We start from the raw sequence: 20486 nt of genomic DNA, 5'->3' as shown, positions 1-20486 counted from the left end.
AGTAGTGGCAGCAGGTATTTAGAGATGAGGAGGTGAAATCTTGGGGTTTACTCTTTTATTCCCAAATCCTGTTTCCTGTTGACTTACCAGGCAGGGAAAAAAAGGAAGACAGAAGCAGACAAAATCTCACTAGAGTTTGGAAACTAGAGTAGCAAAGTTGGCTGAGAGACTTCTTCAGGTTCTGTCCCCTGCACCTGAGGCAGGAAAAATGGTACGTAGCACCTTCCATGACCAGGGACAGTTCAAGCTCACTCTCTAGCAGTGCTGTTTCATCATCTTTTACTGTCTTGTAGAACAGCACAGCGGTTGAGATAATAACGGTGGCTGCATACTGCGCCTTGAGCGCCAGGTAGTAAAAGACTCAACATTTATAGTGTTTCTTCCCTGCTCTCACAAAGCCGGCATCTCTGCCAGGAGAAACAAGAGTGTGGAAAGTGGAGGGGAGAGAAGGGATTTGCAGGAGATCCACCATTTTGTGTGCACTGGTACAGGTTGTGTTTCTCTGTGTGTGCCAAGGGACAGGCATAAAAGTTAGGTAAACGTGAAGTGTTCAAGTATTGACAGAAAGTGAATCCAATTGAAGCATATTGACCTCCGTTCCGCTCAAGAGCTCCTCTTTTGTGACACCTAACTTTATAACCCCCCTTCTCCATTCAAGCCTTCTGCTGGGTTATATATCTTGTGCAGTTTTACAACCTGTTACTCTTTGTATGTGTGTGGGTGTTATCAAGCGTGTGTGTGTGTGTTGCGGTGCCCTGTGGGAAGCGGAACCATTTCTCAGCGAGACTTCGCTGTTGTTTCCTTTCCCCTGTATAAAAGCAAACGTCTAATTGAGACTAATTAGCCAGATGAGGAGGCGCAATAAATGTCACACAATACCTCACAGATCACCCACCTCGATCTGTGCATCGCTCTCCCACTGTCTCTTGGTCTTCCTGTCACCCACAGACGTACACTACTTCTTTGTCTAATTGAATCTAATATCGCTCTAAGCCCGCGCCTTCTGTCATACGGTTATTCAGCCAGTTATCTGAGAACAACTTTGGTCCGAGCTTCTTATCTTTTCCGCGGCTCATTTTACAGGTTTTATGACGTTGTAAAACTATTGAAAGTTCTATTGATCTCTTCTGTCATCCTGTTCCTCTTTGTCTGACCTGGTTGTTTTTTTCTGCTTCTGTTCACAGAGACACTGATGGACACGAAGTGGGCCACGACAGAATTAGCCTGGACTTCTCACCCTGAGACCGGGGTAAGTTATCTGTGCAGTGTGTGTGTGTGTGTGTGTGTGTGTGTGTGATATCATTTAGTGAAAGACAGACTAAAGTGAAGAGATAATTGTGTACCCAACAAAACTGCTGTTGTTTTTCTTTCTTTCTTATAACCGTGTGGGTTCATGTTTAGACAGTAGCTCTGACTCTATATTTGTATTATATGAGCACATTCAAAGTTCAGTGTGTGGGATTTAGGGGACAAAACCTGGCAGAAATGGAATACAATACAATAAACGTATTTTCTTTAATGTAAGAATCGTTGCATTTTTGTTACCTTAGAATGAGCCATGTATATGTGTGTAAGTCCTTGTCTTTAGAGATTTCGTGTTCCTACAGTAGCCCATAATGGACAAACCAAACGCTGGCTCTGGATGGGGGCATTCATGGTTTTGCATTGGCCACCAAAGTTAGTAACCCCTGTCAGGAAAAAAACATCTGGGTCAGTTTGTTTTGGAGAGGAAGAGACCTCTACGGCTATTTCGGCTCCTAGTAAAAACTCATTAACATCTGGATCCTAAGTTATGAGAACAAATTGTGAGCACACATTAGCAGGTACTAGGCTAATGGTCTGTCTCCAATGAGCCAGACAGTGTCAGAGAAACACTATTTTGTAACTTGAAACTGCTTTGTTCAGTGTTTTTACTGATTTAAGTCACCAAGTTTGTTTGTGTTCGAGAGGAGGAGACCCCTGCAGATAGTTCAGCTTATGTCAAAAACCTCCCAATGTCCGGATAAGAAACAAGGTGAGCCCACATTAGTAGGTGCTGAGCCTATCAGCGATGTACCAATGGAGAGATACTGATTTGTAATGTTAACTGGCTTTATTCAGTGTTTTTACCAGTTAAAATCACCTAGTCTGTTTGTTTCTGAGAAAAAAGAACCTCTGCTGATAATCCAGCTCATGATGAAAACCGCCTAAACAAAGCACACAGAAGGAATTGTAACCAGGAGAAGTTTAAGCTGGTTGCAATCTACAATCCTCACCATTAGGTGCCAGTAAATCCCTCTACAACTCACACCCTGTTCCTTAAGTGTTCATTCTGAATGTCTCTTGTTGAAAAGTTCTGCACACCTTCACCAGTCAATCAGTCTACAGGATATGTTTTGGTATTCAACATGATGCGCTTTTTAGCGAATAGAAAAAGATACACTGCAATCCAATTTCACTGACCCGCCCAGTCACAGATGTTCCTTTCCCCTTGCCTCAGTGCACTTAAAACATGTGAAAAACATCAGTTTCCTCCTGAACTAACCTTTTAAACACTAAAATATTTTTTGCCGTTGACCCTTTGCACACCCTGGCATCCAAATCTACCACACACAAAGTGCCCGTGACAGCCCCATCTTGCTTTCCCATGTGGTCTCCACAATGGCCTAAAGAGGAGCAAAAAGAGTCTTGACCCCTCCTCAGCTACACTTCAAAGACTCACAGCACTCCTCCCCTCGCCTTTGTGTGGCCCTCTGACTTGGCCCTTGTGTTTTGAAAGGCGGGCCCCCATTTTTTACATTTTGTTTTTACCCCAACACACTTGCACGAACATTCCACCCCAGCTGTTCGAAGTCGCCCACCCTCCTTATTCTCCCCTTCCTTTACTTCCAAGTAACTAAGCACTAATGAAGCCAGACACACTAGCTACCTCAGCTGCAACAATCAGTGGGACAAACCCCTCACAGTCTTCGGTGCCCTCCTTCCCCATCGTCCCTCCGTCTTCCCATCCGTCCATCTTCCTTTGCCTCCGTCTGCCCCCCTACTCCTCGTTAAGCTACAATGCAGCAGCGATGCTCCCACCGGTCCTGTGCAGAATGGCATAGGAACTAAAAAACGCCTCCCCATTTGTTTTCCAAGCAAACCCGCAACAGATGCTCCTTTTCAACAGATATACATACAGTGGAGAGCCTTTTGCACTCCAGATTTCCCACATTACCAACCCAAAGACTCGATGAGTTTCCTGCCTGCCTTTTTTGTTTTGTAGCAGAATGTGCCACAGACAGTGGCTGTCCCTGAGTTTTCCAACCTTTTTTCCCTCCTTTTATTTTTCTTGTACACAAAAAAATCCATTCCCCCGATGTCCTGTTTCTGTTTTTATGCGCAATGTATTGTACTTGTGTTTATTTGTATGCTTTTGAGGTCTAGCAACGGGAGCGTCGCAGCCTGTTTTTGTTAGGGGTGACTAGTGTTTAAGAGGAACTGATACAGTGGCTGAGAGGACAAACACAACTACATACTGAGAGAGCTGGAAGGGAGGGGAAGAACAGCGAGACTGAGATTAAGTAAAATCCACAGAAATGTCCATGCAGAGAGGGAGACAGCATATGAAAGAAAAAAATCAATCTCTAAGAAAAAATCTTAGAAGAAGACCCACTCACAGACTACTCACACTCTCCCGGGGATGCTGTCCAGCCAAGTCTGAGTCACAGCATCACTGTTTTTTTACAGTGTTACACAACACATTCAGATAAAGCATCAGACATAAAGCTCCACTGAGAAAACATAAACTGTGTATTTGTGACAGTGAGTCCAGAGACAAGTGGCATATAAGTGCTACTATTAATGCCAGCGCTCTCGGTGTAAAGGTAGTTGTGGAAGCTATTGAATGTTTGAACGTAAGAGCACATTCAATTATTGATATGTGTGAGGCACGTCCTACACATACCATTATGTGCGTGCGTGTGTGTACATGTATTCTGTATTTTTCTTTGCCCTCTATGTCTGCACTTTGGTATGCAGATTTCTATGTCTCACTGTCTGTCTGTATAGCCTGTAGCATCTGTGCATCATGCATGTCTCAGTCAAGGTGTGCGTATGCCTGTCGTCACCTACCGCAAGCTGCACTCATGCTGTTGCTCAGATTTCCAATTTTCACTTTGTCTCCTTGTTTTGTATGTAACTTAGTCCATATAGCATATCATTTGTCTTCCAAAACAGATGGATCATGTAAGGGGAATTCCACTTTATTGCAAGGCTCCCCTTAGACCTGGAATGACACCCACAGAGTGTTTCATAACCATACACGGATAACAGTATACCTTAACTTTTGGAGATAATAACTCTTGTTAGCGTATTACTGTATGCTACACAGGCCCACAGCATGCCTAAACATGTTATGAACAAGCTGACATGTCCTTAGAATTAGCCTCAGAGAGCTACAAAAGACAAAAAATAAAAGCACACAAAAGCTCGTTGGGGCTACAGCATTTTAGCTAGTGCGTAAAGCTAATAATACTAAGTTTCAACCAAGGTTGGTTTCACCTTAAATTCATCAAATGTTGATAATTCAAACTCCAGCAGCATGAACTGCGCCCTCATTCCAAAGAGTCATAGTTTTGCCAAAATAATTGCAAAACATATTTCTCCTGCGGCCCTTTGGACCTTGGAGGAGGGTGATAGTGCGTCACAGAAGCATTGTTTATTGTCATCTGAAAGTTAGAGTTAAAGCTTTGATTGGAAAGGACAAAGAAAATGGAGTGGATCACAAATCTTGCATAACGATTCATCTTGCTGAAAATCGATGCCAAGAAACTTGACCCTTTTTCACATGACCTACTTAATTCATTCAGGCTTGGTAAGCAGGCGCTCAGAGTGTTTGGCTACTCGGGTGTGTTGGCGGGGGATGACCTCTCTTTAAACATGCACATACACAAACAGATGCACACCTATGTACTCTCAAACAAACATACACAAAGAGGGTATACACACTCAGGCAGACAGACTCACAGTAGCACATTTAAACAAACATGCACAACCTCATATACACACCCACAAATGCTTTGCAGCGGGTGATTTATTACACTGAACTAAATACCCATTGACACTTCATGCTTTTAGCTATCTCATTGACCTGGTCGGTGATTATCGATTCCCTCTGGTTGCTTCCTCCATCTCTCTTGCTTTTGCTGGGCCATCGTTTTAATGCCACGGCCGAGCTACGCCCATTCTCCCTCTCTCCCTCATGGCCTCTAGGGTCTTGGATGAATAGCCTTGTCTCCACCACATCCATATCACAGCCTCAATTAAGAAACACAGAGCTCTTATGGAAACAACTGACTCTGGAGAGCAAATTGGTGCCTTTATGCAAGAACTTGGAGACAGTCAAATGTTTCGATGCAAACTTCAGTCCTGAGAGTACAACCATAGATATTAAATTTGTTAGAAATTTTTCTAGGCATTTAAGAGTTAAGTATTTTTGTATTTTAGGGTGGCATGGGGGCTGAGTGATGTGAAGACCATCCTGTAATAAGGTCACAGGTTCAGTCTGATGGATTTTGGTAGGAAGTCCAATGACAGCAATGCACAGTAGTACAGATTTTAAGATACAGCCTCACTCTAGCATTTATTCCTTTGTCTTGTTTTATTTTGCTCTATTTAATTGTTCTCATCATTGTTTATTAAATGTTTTAATGCATTGCCATGCCTTATGCAAACACTTTGCCTTTGTATTTGAAAGGTGCTATGCAAATAAACTTGCCAGGCATAACATAAATGCACTCTGTTTGTCTGATAGTAAAGGGGAGCAGATCCCTCAGCACACCGGCACACGAACACGCATGTGCGCAAAGATATATTATACACACAGGAATCGTTATTTGAAGTGAAATGATTTAATCGTGGTGTCCTCATTCGAGATTGAAAATGCATTAGATTACAGTGTCTCACAGCACAGCTTTTACAGTCTAGTTTGCTTGCGCTCATTTAATGAAGCTGGTAATCAAAGTTTAGAAAATTTAATCCCATTTTATCCTGAGTAATTCACCCCCTGGGTACTGTAGTAGCATTGAAAGATGTAGGGGAGTGTAAAAACCGAAAATCATGAAGGTTAACCGGCGTCTTTATTAGAGGACGTTGCGATCATTGCTCTGTAATTGAAGCGTAATTGGTTGTGAAGCAATGTGGCTGCTACTTCCAAACAGATACGAGGTAAACATGCTGTGGTGGCTCTGTGGTGAGGAGGTGACAGGTTGCTGTAATTGAGATGAATTTGCAGTCCTCGTCCCCGGCTTTTCGCTACACTAACCAGAGATGAAAAGCGTAGCGTGGCAAAGGAAAGGGAATGTAATTGAAAATACCCCAAAAGAAACCCTTTTCTTCTTTCTCTCTAGGTCCTAATCTCTGCTGTGTTTCTTCCATTCTTTATTTGCAATGCGACTGAATGTAGCTTTAAAAGTTTCAACGCAAGGTGTCCGGAGATGGGTGAATGTGCATTACAGAAATCGGACAGATGCACTGTCAAAGACATCAGTACCTTTCTACAGCCTCTAACCTGTTTATCTTTTTTTCTACTCTCTTTTCAGTGGGAAGAGGTGAGTGGCTATGATGATGCCATGAACCCCATCCGGACGTACCAAGTCTGCAATGTACGTGAGCTCAACCAGAATAACTGGCTACGCAGTGACTTCATCCCACGAAAGGATGTGCTGCGTGTGTATGTGGAGATGAAATTCACAGTGCGTGATTGCAACAGCATTCCCAACATCCCCGGTTCCTGCAAAGAGACCTTCAACCTCTTCTACTATGAGTCTGACTCAGACTCGGCCACAGCCACCAGCCCTTTCTGGATGGAAAACCCTTATGTGAAAGTGGACACTATTGCCCCAGATGAGAGCTTTTCCATGCTTGAGTCTGGGCGGGTAAACACAAAAGTCCGAAGTTTTGGGCCATTGTCCAAAGCCGGGTTCTACTTGGCCTTCCAAGACCTTGGTGCTTGCATGTCGCTCATCTCAGTGAGGGTCTTTTACAAGAAGTGCTCGACCACCATCGCCAACTTTGCTGTTTTCCCAGAGACAGCAACTGGGGCTGAGGCAACTTCCTTGGTGATTGCGCCAGGAACTTGTGTTCCCAATGCCCTGGAGGTGTCTGTGCCATTGAAACTTTATTGCAATGGAGATGGCGAGTGGATGGTTCCTGTCGGAGCCTGCACTTGTGCATCTGGTTTTGAACCAGCCATGAAGGATACCCAGTGTCAAGGTGAGTGTTTTCACATTGGTATTTTTGGTCAGTCCAGGATTTTATTGGACAGTGTTTGATGGTAGATTAATGTAAAGGTTAAAGAGAAACTTCAACAGGGTACATGAGATTCAAGCACTATTTTAGCAGCTGAACAGACCCCAGGCAAGTCCATGAATCTTTACAAATCTACAGAGCATGTGCGCTATTCTGAATCTTATTCCACAGTTACTTACCCTACTGGAAGATGGTGGTAGGGTTGGGGGGATTTCCCTATGGTGATCAATAATGTATCACATTATTACTGCTGAAAAAAGTTACATTTGCATTTTCGGCACACAGTATCTTATGGTTCTATGCAGGGTGAATTACAATGAGTAAGCAGTAAGAGGGTCAAAGTCTTGCTGAAGGACGCTTTATCTTGACAAACGCCTGTTGTGGACACAAACCGATTGCTGGGGAGATTGAACCTCTATTGTTTGGGCTACAGGTTACAGCCTCTATCACTAGATTGTCCAGCTGCCACTTTAATATGTGCCATTTATGTGCCTTGTATTCTTCGACACATGAATCCAATGACTACAAGGTAGAATAATACATGCTATGACAGCGTCAGCAGGCAGCCTGTTTGTTCCTCTGACCTCAGTTTTGCCTGGCAGCTGGTTGCTAAATAAATGGAAATGCAGGGGAGGCTGTCTGTTTCTGAGAGGCCTTATGATGGTTTGAGGTCTGATGGAAAACATGACAGGTTCACAGGGGTTGAGAGCAAGGTGAATTTAAACAGCAAGGTCCCGAATGAAATAGAGTGCAGGTGACAGCAGGAGGAGAGAGAGGGATAAATGGAAATTGTGAGTGTGTTGAGGGGTATGGGGGCGTAAAATTAGGCTTAGGATTCGTAGGTCAAATGGAGACGGCAAAATGAGGGAGCGAAGGGACCCGGCAGGTTTATTGATTGGCTGGGTGCCTGTGCATGTATACAGTTTGTGTGTGGTTTGCCTGCCCAGGTTTAGAGGGATTATTCTTCTTTTTATAGCAAAAAAAGATGAGACTGAGAAGACCTTTAAGTTCACACACTAGTGATCCAGCAGGGAGTGGGTGGATACTTTACACTGGCAGCTTCTGGCAGACCCTGAATATGTGTGTTCACCTTTAGACGAAGAGTGTACATGTATGTGTGAGAGCATAGTAAATCTAAAGGATGGTGTATGTGGTTAAAAACTCATTTGTTTGCTCCTGGCAGCTCAAGGTTAAAGCCCTGGCGACTAGGCCCTAATAAAACGTTCTCTAATCAAGCGTCACTGGAAACCACATGGGATAAATCCCCCTCTCTTCTCTTCTCACTTCAGTTCTCCTTAGGTCCACTCACTATACTCATTTCTCATTACCTATTTACCATGATTCTTGCTTTCTCTGCTTTCTCTGCTTTTCTGTCCCCATTCCAACATGCAGCATCCAACATCGTTCCCTCTCCCTTTTTGCTGTACTAGCCATTACCTCTCCTTCCTGTGCTTTCCTAATCTGAAGGCTGCTGCTCTCATTAATACGCCACAAGAGCTACACTAAGGATGCCTGCATTAATATTAATCGATGAGCCTTTTTTGTTGCCTTTCCACTCGTTTACTGCCCATTTTTTACCTCGAATGTTCTTTTCTTTTTCCTTCATGCTCCACACTTTCCAATTTCAGCATACATTCTAATCAGTTTCTTAAGCTCTATGTTCTGCATGAACATAGAGCTTAGGATAAGACACAGGGGAGAGGGGAAAGAGGGGAAAAAAGCGCCTGCAGGATTAGCTTTTTCTATGCCTCCACCTCTTCCACTGCTCCCTCCCTTTTTCTCTTGCCCCTTGTCTCTCTTTCTTCCCCATTCTTTAGCGTATCCTCTGAGGGGAGCATTGATAAAAGGCAGAGGATGACCCCCTTACTCACTGGAAGTGATTGATCAGCACTTTCAACCCTATTCTGAAAAAAAAAAGCTTCTGTTAATGGGAATGCTCCATCAACATCTTTCGTTAGGCCAACATGTTCAAAAACTAACACTGTCATCCCATGGGAGTTGAGAAATTGCTTGTACTTTGGGATAACTTAAACAAACTTGGATTGGTCAAATCAAAGAAGTTGTTCTCCCACCTGGTAAAACTCGAGGTCATTTCTTATCTGTTTATCAAACTGTACTTCCTGTTAGCTGGCGGTGTGGATGACTCTGATTAATGGTGGAAGAACAAACACACTCAGTGCTAATGTACACGGTGCAGTCATCTGGCGATTTTGTGCTAATATTGAACTTTCAAAAAAAACAAAAAACAGGCGAACAGCAAGAGCAGGAAGTGGTCTGCTGTAAATTTGACCTCCAACCCTGGTTGTTTTTAACAGGGAGTGAAAAACAAACGCAGGAGCTATGGTGATGATTACCATTCAGAGGAACAAACACAGCAGTGTGTCCTTGACATTGACGAGCAACGCGCTGGTGGGTCAGCTAATCAACTGGCCCCTGTAAACTTTGCCTGTCTTACCTGCTCTCGTCTTTTTTTATTAAGCACTGCGGCAAACTCATTCATCTTTTAACGAGACAGTTTATCAAAGATATGGAGCCTGCCAAAGTGTTCTGGATCATGGTACCGCTGTCAGTGTTTCGCTGCACGTCTGCAACTGATCACCTGAGTTATAAACTTCCAAACAGCAGCTATAAATGGAGATAGGGCATTCACAAAGGCCAGCAGTGTTTTCATCTGATTAACTAGGCTTTCACCAAGAGAGAGCCAGTTTAGAGTGAACTATGTCAAAGGTGGTTTTGTGTCAGTCTGTAAAGGGAGCGATCTCACAGGCCAAAGCATCAAAACGCTGAGCACACTGGAGTGTGGAGTGAATTGTGGCCAGGAGAGTGTGCTTGTGTTTACATGTATCTTTGTACAGTTGTGCCCAGACCCATGTTTGTGTACACCTCAGCATGTGTTGTGTGTGCCTCTCAGATTCTCCCTGTGTATGTTTATATGTGTTTCATAATACAGATGAAAGCACCATGCCAGCGTTTTGGCTCTGAGGGTCGTGTATGTAATGTGGGTTGACAGTCTCATCGTGTGAGCACGGGTTTATGCAAACAGCTACATGCTGCTCAAAAACCCTATCTCCTTTCGCCACTACAGTTTGTAGAAGATGCACTCTCCTTAAGGGGGAAAAAGGGAACATGTAGGGAACAAATCCAGTGTATGTGCACACATGTATATAAACAAGCACATGCTGAACACATCAAATGAGCTGTTTTTACCAGTGAGCTGGAATAGTGTTACCATAAAATTATCCACTATAGTTAAAGCAGCATTATGTAGCTTTTTCAACTCTAAAAATAGCCGTTATGAAGTGGAACAGTCTAATCGTACACAACTTTCAACAGGGAGAATGGTGCCTATCCCAGTCACACAGAGTGCCCTGGTCACCTGCTTTCAGCGTTATGTAACTTGGCCAGCAGGCCACGGTTTTCTCATGAGCAGTGTGTACGGCTTTACAGCACAATGTCACACACTAGCTGTCAGCTAAAAAGAGGCCAGTTAGCTTGTCTCATTATGTCTCTGATGGTGTCGATCTTAGAGTAAGCCTTATAAATAAGGAACCTAACAGACCTGTCTCAACTAGCATGTAATAAATAACCCTCTCCAATTCTGCCGTTTAGCCACAGCCAAAAGACGTCATGGCCACAGTTTACCTGAATACAAACATATTCTACATGCAAATAATTTGCAAACAATGTGTTGTAGACACTAGCAGTCATATTTGCGCAAAATCCAGTAATATTACTGAATGTTTTCAGTCAGCATGGTTCTTTTGCCTCTCACAGTGTCTTCGCCGGTTCTGCATTCCTTAACTTGTCAACAAATGCATGTTGTCTATGAGGGGGAGGTGTAACAGCGCTACATGTGTGTACGACAGTGGTGTTGCACTCAGAGATCTTCTGTAGGCACCAAAGTGTATGAACCCTATTTGCTACATAATGTGACTTTAAGACATGACATCCTGCTGTGAAGGACTGCATGCTAAAGCTAAAGATATATGAAAGTTAAATTCAGTATTTTCTTTCCGGGATGAGAAAATGTTTGGAAAATGTGACCCACACAAATGTAATATAAATATAGCAAAAAAAATGTTTTACCTTAATTATAAAGACTTTTCTTTCTCCATTTGTTCTTTCTTTTGCCATTAGCTTGCAGCCCTGGTACCTTCAAGTCTAAACAGGGAGACAGCTTCTGCTTGCCTTGTCCAGCCAACAGCCGTGCCAGTTCAGGGGCATCTAGCATTTGCTCCTGTCGAAACGGTTACTACCGCTCAGACACAGACTCTCCTGATTCCCCCTGTACCAGTAAGTAAAGATTGCTTTCAACTGAATGAATAACATCAGCATGTTTTTATTTGTTTGTTTTCATACTGATAATGTGAGATGCTGTTATTATAATCCCTTTTAGAGCCAGACAGAAATAGATTTATACCTCATATTCAGGCAGTAATTGAATGTATTGTTATCTATAAAGCAAAAATTCTTAACTGTGAATGTCCTCCCAAACTTCAGTTTTTGAATTTTGTCCTTAATGGCTGATAAAAGCCCTCAGGAGGACGTTCCCACCATGCCACACAGATGGCAAACAAGTCTGCTTGCTTTCCCAATGATATTCGAAACGTTATCAACCAACCCCCTCCCCCGCCCACCTCTGCTGGGAAGTCTATCTGTTGATGCAGCCATTCAGAGAGACAGTGGAGGAATTTTTCTAGTAGCAGTGCCTTAGTTAACAGCAAACACGCACACGTAGGAGCTAATTCATTGGTGAAGAGAGAAGAAGATCCTTTTTTCTGTTGCTGGGGTGGGGGGCTGATTCTCCCACAGTGCAGCGAGAGATAAGGCTCCGGTAATTGGATAAGAATTGCCAAGGCTCTGCCAATAGTTTGTCTCACTGTTCCCCCCCAGCACTTCACACACAGACACACAGTGGAAATGAGCATGCAATTCAAATTTGAACTCCTGTCCTTTTATTTTTTTAAGAACTGCTGGAACAGACTCTTGTTATTTGGAAGAAAAAAATGTTCTAGTTAATGCATGAAAAATGTACTAATACTACAGCACAAGGGAGATTCTTGGGTCATGAATTGTGCGAATAGCAGCAATGGAATAATGAATGTATGTGTGTATAATGATATGTAAACTGTGTTTTGCAATATGAATCTCTGGCTATTGTCAGCATGTCTCTGTACTGTCACCAAGACAAATTTCTTAACACCTATTGTGCATGGAGATTAAATTTGCTCTCATTCCAAACCTATTTTCCTCATCTCATCCACGCTTTACCTCCCTTTTGCAGCTGTTCCTTCTGCACCACGCAGTGTCATCTCCAGTGTGAACGAAACCTCGCTCGTGCTGGAATGGAGCGATCCACGTGACCTGGGAGGCCGTGAAGACATCTTCTACAACGTCATCTGTAAGAAGTGCCTGCCTGAGCGGGGAATGTGCTCCCGGTGTGACGACAACGTTGATATCTCACCGCGCCATCTGGGCCTGACCCAACGCCGCGTGGCTGTCCGTAACCTACAGGCCCACACCCAGTACAGTTTCGAGATCCAGGCGGTCAACGGTGTTTCCAACAAGAGCCCCTATGCACCTCAGTTCTCTGCAGTGAATATCACCACAAATCAGGCCGGTAGGTGTAGCTGCAGCCCCGTGGCTTACCTGTCAAAGATCAATATTGAAGTTGTTGGCATTGCCGACTTTCAAAGGCTGGAAGAAGATACAAAAGAATGTTAGAGAATACGTTCTGCGCTTAAGAAGTAGAGATCAATTTCTTGTGTGCATGTAGGAGTGTGTTACATATTTTCCCTTTGAACAGGGATTGAGAAAGAAGACATTCTTCTGAATGAGCTTAGAAAGGGACCTTTTTCACACGCCCACAGCTTGCTCTGTACTAACACTGCTGCAAATAGCAATAGCGAGGCAGTGTGTATTCAAAGTGTTGAACCCTCAGTATTCTAGCTGCCCACTGCTTCCAACCCACCACTCCTCCATCCCACAGCAACAACAGTAACTAGGCCAATAAGTGCTGAGATAAAATAAAATATTTTGTGTATAAAAGACTGATACACAGCTAATTTATAAACAGAACAATTAGATAGTAGTAATGACAAGCTATTGCTTATATATCTCACAACTTTGAGATATAAAGTGTAAATTAAATCTAAGGGTTAATGACTTTGGATTAAAATAGGCACAGTAGATAGGTATGTGGGTTGGTAAGTGGTAATGTAGGCAGATTAATCTTTTTTGCAATTACTTACTGATATTTGGCAATTTCAGTTGGTTCAATTTACCTCAAATAACCTCAGTGCTATTGAGCTTACTCTGAACTTCAGTTGTGGGTTGGTCTTTGTTAAGGTTCTCCCAGGGCTCTTAAGTTGTGCCTTGGATGTGTTTAGTCGCTATGTCAAATTTGCTAGCTCTGCAGGCTTAAACAACACCAAAGATTATCCTTTTCTCCTTCCTTCCCCCATCATTTATCTCTTCTCTCCATGGCCTTGTCTTCCTCACCTCTAACCTCCTAAAAGATGCTTTAGGAATGCCTTCTGTTTGTGGGCCTAGGACCCAAAGGCCCTACAGGGCCCCACGTGAGGGCTTCGTTGTTTAACAAGGGGTTCACCACTGGACTGACAGGGACCAATGTCCATCTTTGGATGCTTGGGGTCAGTTGTATGCAAAATAAGAGGTGAAGGTAAAGGAGGGGGCAAGAGAGCATCAACTGTGATCAGATTATCCCCTGGTGTTGTCCCAAGACCATCCCTGCATGTGCATTCACCTTTTAAGAACCAAAATAAATACTAGGGCGGTGATAAGCCCCAGGGGCCACCTCCATGGTTACTTCAATGTCTTCTCCCGGAGGAGGGCCCCTAATCCCCTGGCTGGAGTAACCAGGGGATCTGCCTAGAAAGCATTGTCTTCTGGGGGAGAAAGAGAGATGTGGTGGGCCTGAGCGGATGGCATGGAAGGGAAAGAAGCAGGAGAGGGAAGGTTTGGAGAGCAAAGAGAAAGAGAGAGAGAAACAGAAGGATGTCTGGCCACAAACGGGGGGGGGGCTGACTGGGGATTAAAAAGCTTGAAGGAGGGGTGGGAGACCGAGGCTGAGCAGACATGTAGGTCTGCAGTGTTGAAAAGGAAGATGAAAAGTGAAGAGCTGAAGAGGACAGGGGAGTTTAAGGTGACTGGTGTGAGTGTAGGAAAAAGTGAAGTTTTGAAGAGAAGTTACAGTTGGAGATAGACAGTTCAAGTTATGAAACAAAAGTGATGGAGCAGACTGAGAGAAGGTAGTGAGTCAGAGGTGCAAAACAAGGCTAAACTTAGAAGAGAGGAAAGAGAGACAGGGAGACAGACAGCAGTTGGCCATTAATAGGCACATGAGAACAAAGCATGAAAAGCTCAGGTGGGTGGAGTGCCAGTGTGTTTTAAGCTCCTTGGTGAGTGTGTGTCCAGGAACCATGCATGTATGACTACTTGTATACTTGTGTGCATTTTATATAAATAATGTAATCTATATAGTGCGCACACATTTTTTCGCGTGGTAACAGTATGCTCAGTACATATGGTTTCTTGAAAACTAGAAACAGAGGAAGACATGACTGTTCCCAAACACTTCCTCGAGAGTTTGGAGCCAAAATGCAGCAGTAATTCAACAGGCATGCAGTAAAACGAAAAGTGAAAAGTCTAAGACTGTATGTGTGCTTGCCCTTAAGCTTGCCTACAGTTGGTGCATGGTTGAAGGAACTGCATGTACCAGAGACTTATCCATCAGTTTTGCAGTTTGATTCTCTTGTCACAGGAGAATTAGACATCCCCTCTCCCTCCCTGAGGACTCTGGGGGGGAGAATTTGAGCATTAGTGGGGAATGGTTCTGCATACTAACTATTGGCCAAAGCTGTTCACAAAGCCCACAGCCTAAGACTTTGTATTTGGGCTTCTGTGGACATACAAAGGGCGTAGAACTTGAAAAGGCATAACATAGAAAACAATAAATAAAACGGATTTTCCTTTATTTATTTTGCCCTGTGTAGCTCCGTCTGCAGTGCCCACAGTTCACCTGATGGCAGCTACAGCGAGTACCATGAGCCTATCCTGGCTGCCTCCAGAGAAACCCAACGGAATCATTCTGGATTATGAGATTAAGTACCATGAGAAGGTAAGCAGCAATGTAAGTCAACACCTCTAATTCAATCCAATTTCATTGACTTGCATGGTCTTCGTTACATCTGTGTTTCTGTAAATTTGGAAAACAATGCCTCCGCTGATAAACACATGGTTGCAGTGAGGCAAGTCACCATTTTCCAATCTTAGCTTGTGTGATCATCCTCTCCTACTTGTTCCCCTCTTCCCATCCCTCGATCCCTCGTTCCTTTTTCTCTCTTTCTTTGCTCCCAATCCTTTCCCATATTTCTATTATGCTTTGCCCTTTTCTGTACCCCTAATTCCATTTCTCCCTCTTGCCCTCCCTCTTATACCCTGTCCTCTCTCAATCCATGCATTAGAAAGTTTCTGCATTTTCCAGGGGCCCAGAGAGTTGTGGCTGGATTTTCCTCGGGGAGAGAACAAAGACACACGGTGTATATCTGTTCTGTGTGTTGTCACATCCTTCTCCCGTTGGATTAACACACCGGCTACTATCTGTCTCTCTGTCTCTCGCTCTTGTCTTAATATTTTTCATCCCCCTGCTTGGTTAGACTGGTCTGCCATGTAAGAGAGGATAGAGCATCAGAGAGGGAATAATGATCAATGGCACAACACAGGGGGCTGAAATTTGGTATTGTTTTCATCACCGACTTTCTTTGTCTCTACAGGATCAGGGGGAGGCCATTGCCCATACCATGACTGCACAACGGAGCAATGCCCGCATCGAAGGTCTTAAGGCTGGTACACCTTATGTGGTGCAGGTCCGCGCCCGAACAGTGGCCGGGTACGGCCGTTACAGCAGCCCGGCCGACTTCAGCACCAACCTGCAAAGTATGTTCCTCCTATACCTACTTCATTACCCAGGGATATATTGGGATATTTATGGCTTAGCAGCAATACCTCGAGAATAGTGCTATGCTTAAGCTTATGAACATAATGGAGGCTCAAAAGCTTATCGAGCCAGGAGCTACTTTGCCTATTTTTCATTGAAAAGACTGAAATCCTTATAGAGAAAATGACTTAAGATTTGGCGAAAATCTACCATTTCCTAGCAATCAGTCAAAGTATCAGCCTCAGTCTTGCTCTACATCATACTCATCATTAAGCAGACACAGACAAAGAAGTGAATAGTCTTTCAGTCTTCATACACACATTCATTAGTCTCAGGTTGCTCTGTATTATGCTTAATACAGCCTGAAGAACACAAGGGCATGGTTCCCTATATAAGCATACACTTATGACGTGGGCGTAAGAGGCATACAAGCCTACGGTTTGACTCATGGCAGAGCACACAGTGGCACAGTCTTCAGCTATACATATGACTTGTGTGGGTGTATGTTTGACGAGTTGGCCAAGTAACCACTCTTTCTTTTTGACCTTAAAGCCGACCCTCCAAAGTCATGGCAGGAGCAGCTGCCACTCATCGTGGGATCAGCAACCGCCACCTTGGTCTTCATCATTGCAGTTGTGGTCATTGCTATTGTCTGCCTCAGGTCAGAATATAACTCCTCTCTCATCCTTTCAGAAAGACAGAACACGTGTAAGATGTGGCAAAGCATGTCTTAAATGACTCATGTACTCTGTAGTATACAAAGCATTGAAGACATACAGAAACATTTATGTAAAATATTTTTCCTTCAAGTTGAAAAAAAATTCAAGCTTCAAATGTCAACTTTGTTTGCATGTCCTCCAAACCACCGCAGAACAGTCTCAGCGGACTGCTGTGCCACCTGTGAGGCTGCTGAATGCCAGATTAGCCTTCTGAATCTGTGAATAGTAAACAACTTTGGCCAAAATGCTACTTTGCTCACTGGACACAGCATGGTGGAACAGCTGTTGGGCCTGATAGGCCTGTCCTCATGGCCCAGCGCTCAGAATCAACTGTGCGTTTGCCCGACCACAAAGAACCCAGATGCGCCCCTGTCTGCTGAGCCCAATTGACTGGGAAGATGCGAACGGCTGCTCACACCTTTCAAAACGTCTGACACTACATCAGCTGGGTCTAACCACACTCGTTTATCCTTATACCACTCATTTGTCAGACAGCAAATGCAGTGCATGTGTGTATACGTGTGAAAGGTTGGCACCCACCACTGACTAGCGCCCACAGGGTTCCCTTCGCAAGCCAGTTCAGGCAGTGGCTGACAAGCGTGGGCATCGGTCACGCTAGACTGAATAATAATCTCCCTTGCTCCCCCACCTCTCCCTCTTGCTTCTTCACTCTCTTCTATTTTCACACCGCTACATTGTGTCTCTCTCAGGGTCTTGGCTTAACTACTGCGCTGACTGCCACAGAAGAAGGAGAAAATAGTTGTAATACAAAACGAAACACTTCGGCATATTCCGGAACTGAATTAGAATTTAAAATAAGATGCAAATCACCATCGGGTATTATTGCCCTGGTTACTGGTTAGACAACAAAGGAAGCATATTAACATGTAATTTCAACAACCCAGCCCCCTCGCTCTGTCATCGTCTTTGTGTCCTCCCTCCCGCTCCCCGTTGCAGAAGGGATACATGCATGAAGATGAAAATATAGAAACTGAGAGACACGGGCAACAGAGAGAAGAGCAATGATGAAAAGGGAAAGAGAGAATGACAGCAAGAGAGATAGAAAGAGAGTCCACAAGGAGAAAATAAGAGGCAGATTGAATTGAAATGAACAGTGTGATGTCTGTAGGGCGAGAAAGGCGAGACAGCTGAGCTTGCTGTTTCAGTCTGCTTTTGTCTCGGCTGCTCATTTTGGGGGTTCTGAGAGTGAATGGCTTTCACTTGCTGCTTCAGACAATGGTATGATATCTTTTTGTTTAGACTCATGTTACAGTCCCCAAGTATGAATCATTTTACCACCAGGCATTGATCCAAACTTTATCTACAGTGTATCCCTTGCTTCCGATGCAAAAAAGACAAAATATTTTCCCCAAGCCACACCGTAGCGTGGCTACATTTCTGCAGACATTATTAGGAGATATTTTTTTCTCTGCCGGTCTTTGTTCCTTTCCGGTGCTTGCGCCCTGCTGTGTGAAGTCCACATGATTCAGTTTGTGTTTTCATCTTCCTCAACAGAAAGCAGAGAAATGGTTCAGAGTCGGAGTACACAGAGAAACTGCAGCAGTACAGTAAGTCTCTTTGCTGAGATGCCCGTCCTTTTTGCATTATTTACATTCTAACAGCATTACTTATGCACAGTCATTACTATAAGTCATGACTGAGCATCTGCAAACACTGAGGTACACCTCACATAACATGAATTGACGCATTATCCAATAATAAAGTGTAATAACAGATCTTTTATTAACTTATACTTGGATGATAAAGAATAATGTTGAATTTGTATTTGACATCATAGATTCACTTTCCTGTTCTTGCTACTGAATCCCCTATAGTAACGCCGGGAATGAAAGTCTACATTGACCCCTTCACCTATGAGGACCCCAATGAGGCAGTGCGCGAGTTTGCCAAGGAGATTGACGTCTCCTGCGTGAAGATCGAGGAGGTCATCGGCGCAGGTAACCCACCAAAGCTCCTGAGCTACAGGGGGAAGACTGCTAGTCACCTCCAGGCCATACCGTTAGAGGACTTCACACCAAGCGGTACTTTCACTCAATTCATCGCTAGCCCTCTCCTTTGCTCCTTTCCCCTCCCATACTCGTCATCTCTTAGGAACCCCCCTTTTTCCCAGTCTTACAGATGTCTTTAGCACTCTGTGTTTAAAGCATAACTAGCTACAGTATGTCCTCTTTAAGTTAGCACCATCACAGTCCTAGAACCCTTAACGTTGTTTACCATGCCATATGCATTTAGAGTAGCTGTAATGCCTATGGTGGATTATCATCTCACAAATTCACCTGTGTCCTTAAAACAGAGACCAATCCTGGATTGAGAGAGAACCAGCAGTCGTTTCTGAGTGATTGAAAAAATATTTTTGAATCTAATTGAAGCAGATTTTGGACAATGCAACACTAAAGCCCCATACAGACAGGATTTATTTCTCTAGGGAAGATGTTAATCCTGTCCGAGCTAATGTTTGTGGTTTTCACTCTTATCTCTTTCAGTATTAATTACAACCCTATTGTTTTCTGGCACACTTGTTGGACCTTTTATAGACAATTTGCGCATTTGGATGTAACTCACTAAGTTTCCAGTTTCTCTTTTTTAAAATGTCAACAGTCACCACAATTTGAGTTCTGGGGGTGTAACAAAAGAATTTTACACAGCCCCATTACTTGGTTGCTGACATAGAGTTATTATTTAAAGCCCATATGGAGAATAAGGCCCTACAGGCTCACCAAATGGGTTATGGCTATCTTTAAATTAAACTGTTTTATGTGTAGTAGCCCTGGGAATGTGTTGAGTTTTACAAAGCAATTCCTAACATTTATATCCCGCATCCCATCGAAATATTAATCCAGTTTAAATGGGGTATAACACATTAAAATATTTCTTCTCCAGGATTGGCCATCTCTGACCCTGCCCACTTTTTAGTGTCTTGAGAACCTCTTTATTAAAGAGTGCTTCTTCTAGTTCACTCTATTTAACACATGTTCCTGGCATTATGTGGTTGTGTCCCTTCCTTTAGAAATCCTCCCTAACTTTTGTTGTTGTAGATAGCAAAATATTTTTAATGCATTTGATATATTTAAAAAGTAATATCTCTGCTCAAAAGCTGCAGGACTGTTCCAATTAAGGTTGAGTTTTCTTAGCATTGTATCTGAGCCAAAATGGAGGACGTCGTGATGGCAGAGATGGGAGTCCCTACTACTGCTTCTGCTACTACCATTACTACTGCTACTACTACTACTACGACTTCTACTTCTGAGGCTACTACTTGAAACCCGTCGCTTCCCAGCATTCGCCTTGAAAGTGACAAACCCTCAACCCCTGTCTTCCCTGTCCCCCTCCTCTCCTCTACCCCCTCCTCAATCCGTCCCTCCAATCCTCCGTCCCCTTCTCTGTCTCCCCACCTTTGTCACCCTTGCACCCATGCTGACACACATCGCTGTCATTGCCTAACTTCTCTTGCATTCTTGCACACGCTTGGTGTAGACTCTAAACGTAAAGCGTCCACAACTCCGAAAACCCCCAAGCTT

The 20486-nt window shown here is 43.7% G+C and overlaps 1 protein-coding gene across 3 annotated transcripts in view; it reads left to right on the top strand.

The window, feature by feature from the left end:
- The window catches only part of ephb3b (eph receptor B3b), a 50618-nt gene extending 31196 nt beyond the window's left edge, over positions 1-19422 (top strand). Inside the window, exons 2-10 of one of the 3 annotated variants that reach the window (XM_042515834.1) lie at positions 1185-1249; positions 6561-7233; positions 11407-11562; positions 12554-12889; positions 15285-15421; positions 16065-16227; positions 16781-16889; positions 18463-18515; positions 18783-19422. In XM_042515834.1, the coding sequence (XP_042371768.1) occupies positions 1185-1249; positions 6561-7233; positions 11407-11562; positions 12554-12889; positions 15285-15421; positions 16065-16227; positions 16781-16889; positions 18463-18515; positions 18783-19096 (2006 nt within the window). In that variant the 3' untranslated portion in view covers positions 19097-19422. Of the gene's footprint in view, positions 1-1184; positions 1250-6560; positions 7234-11406; positions 11563-12553; positions 12890-15284; positions 15422-16064; positions 16228-16780; positions 16890-18462; positions 18516-18770 lie in introns of all 3 variants that reach the window. The other 2 variants (XM_042515821.1, XM_042515828.1) reach the window with 2 other exon arrangements.
- Positions 19423-20486: the final 1064 nt, after the last annotated feature.

Source organism: Plectropomus leopardus, chromosome 3 (genome assembly GCF_008729295.1).
Source record: "Plectropomus leopardus isolate mb chromosome 3, YSFRI_Pleo_2.0, whole genome shotgun sequence".
In the NCBI taxonomy this organism is placed as follows: domain Eukaryota; kingdom Metazoa; phylum Chordata; class Actinopteri; order Perciformes; family Serranidae; genus Plectropomus; species Plectropomus leopardus.
Note: the sequence above shows the minus strand (reverse complement) of the source record. Positions and strands in the feature narration are given on the sequence as shown.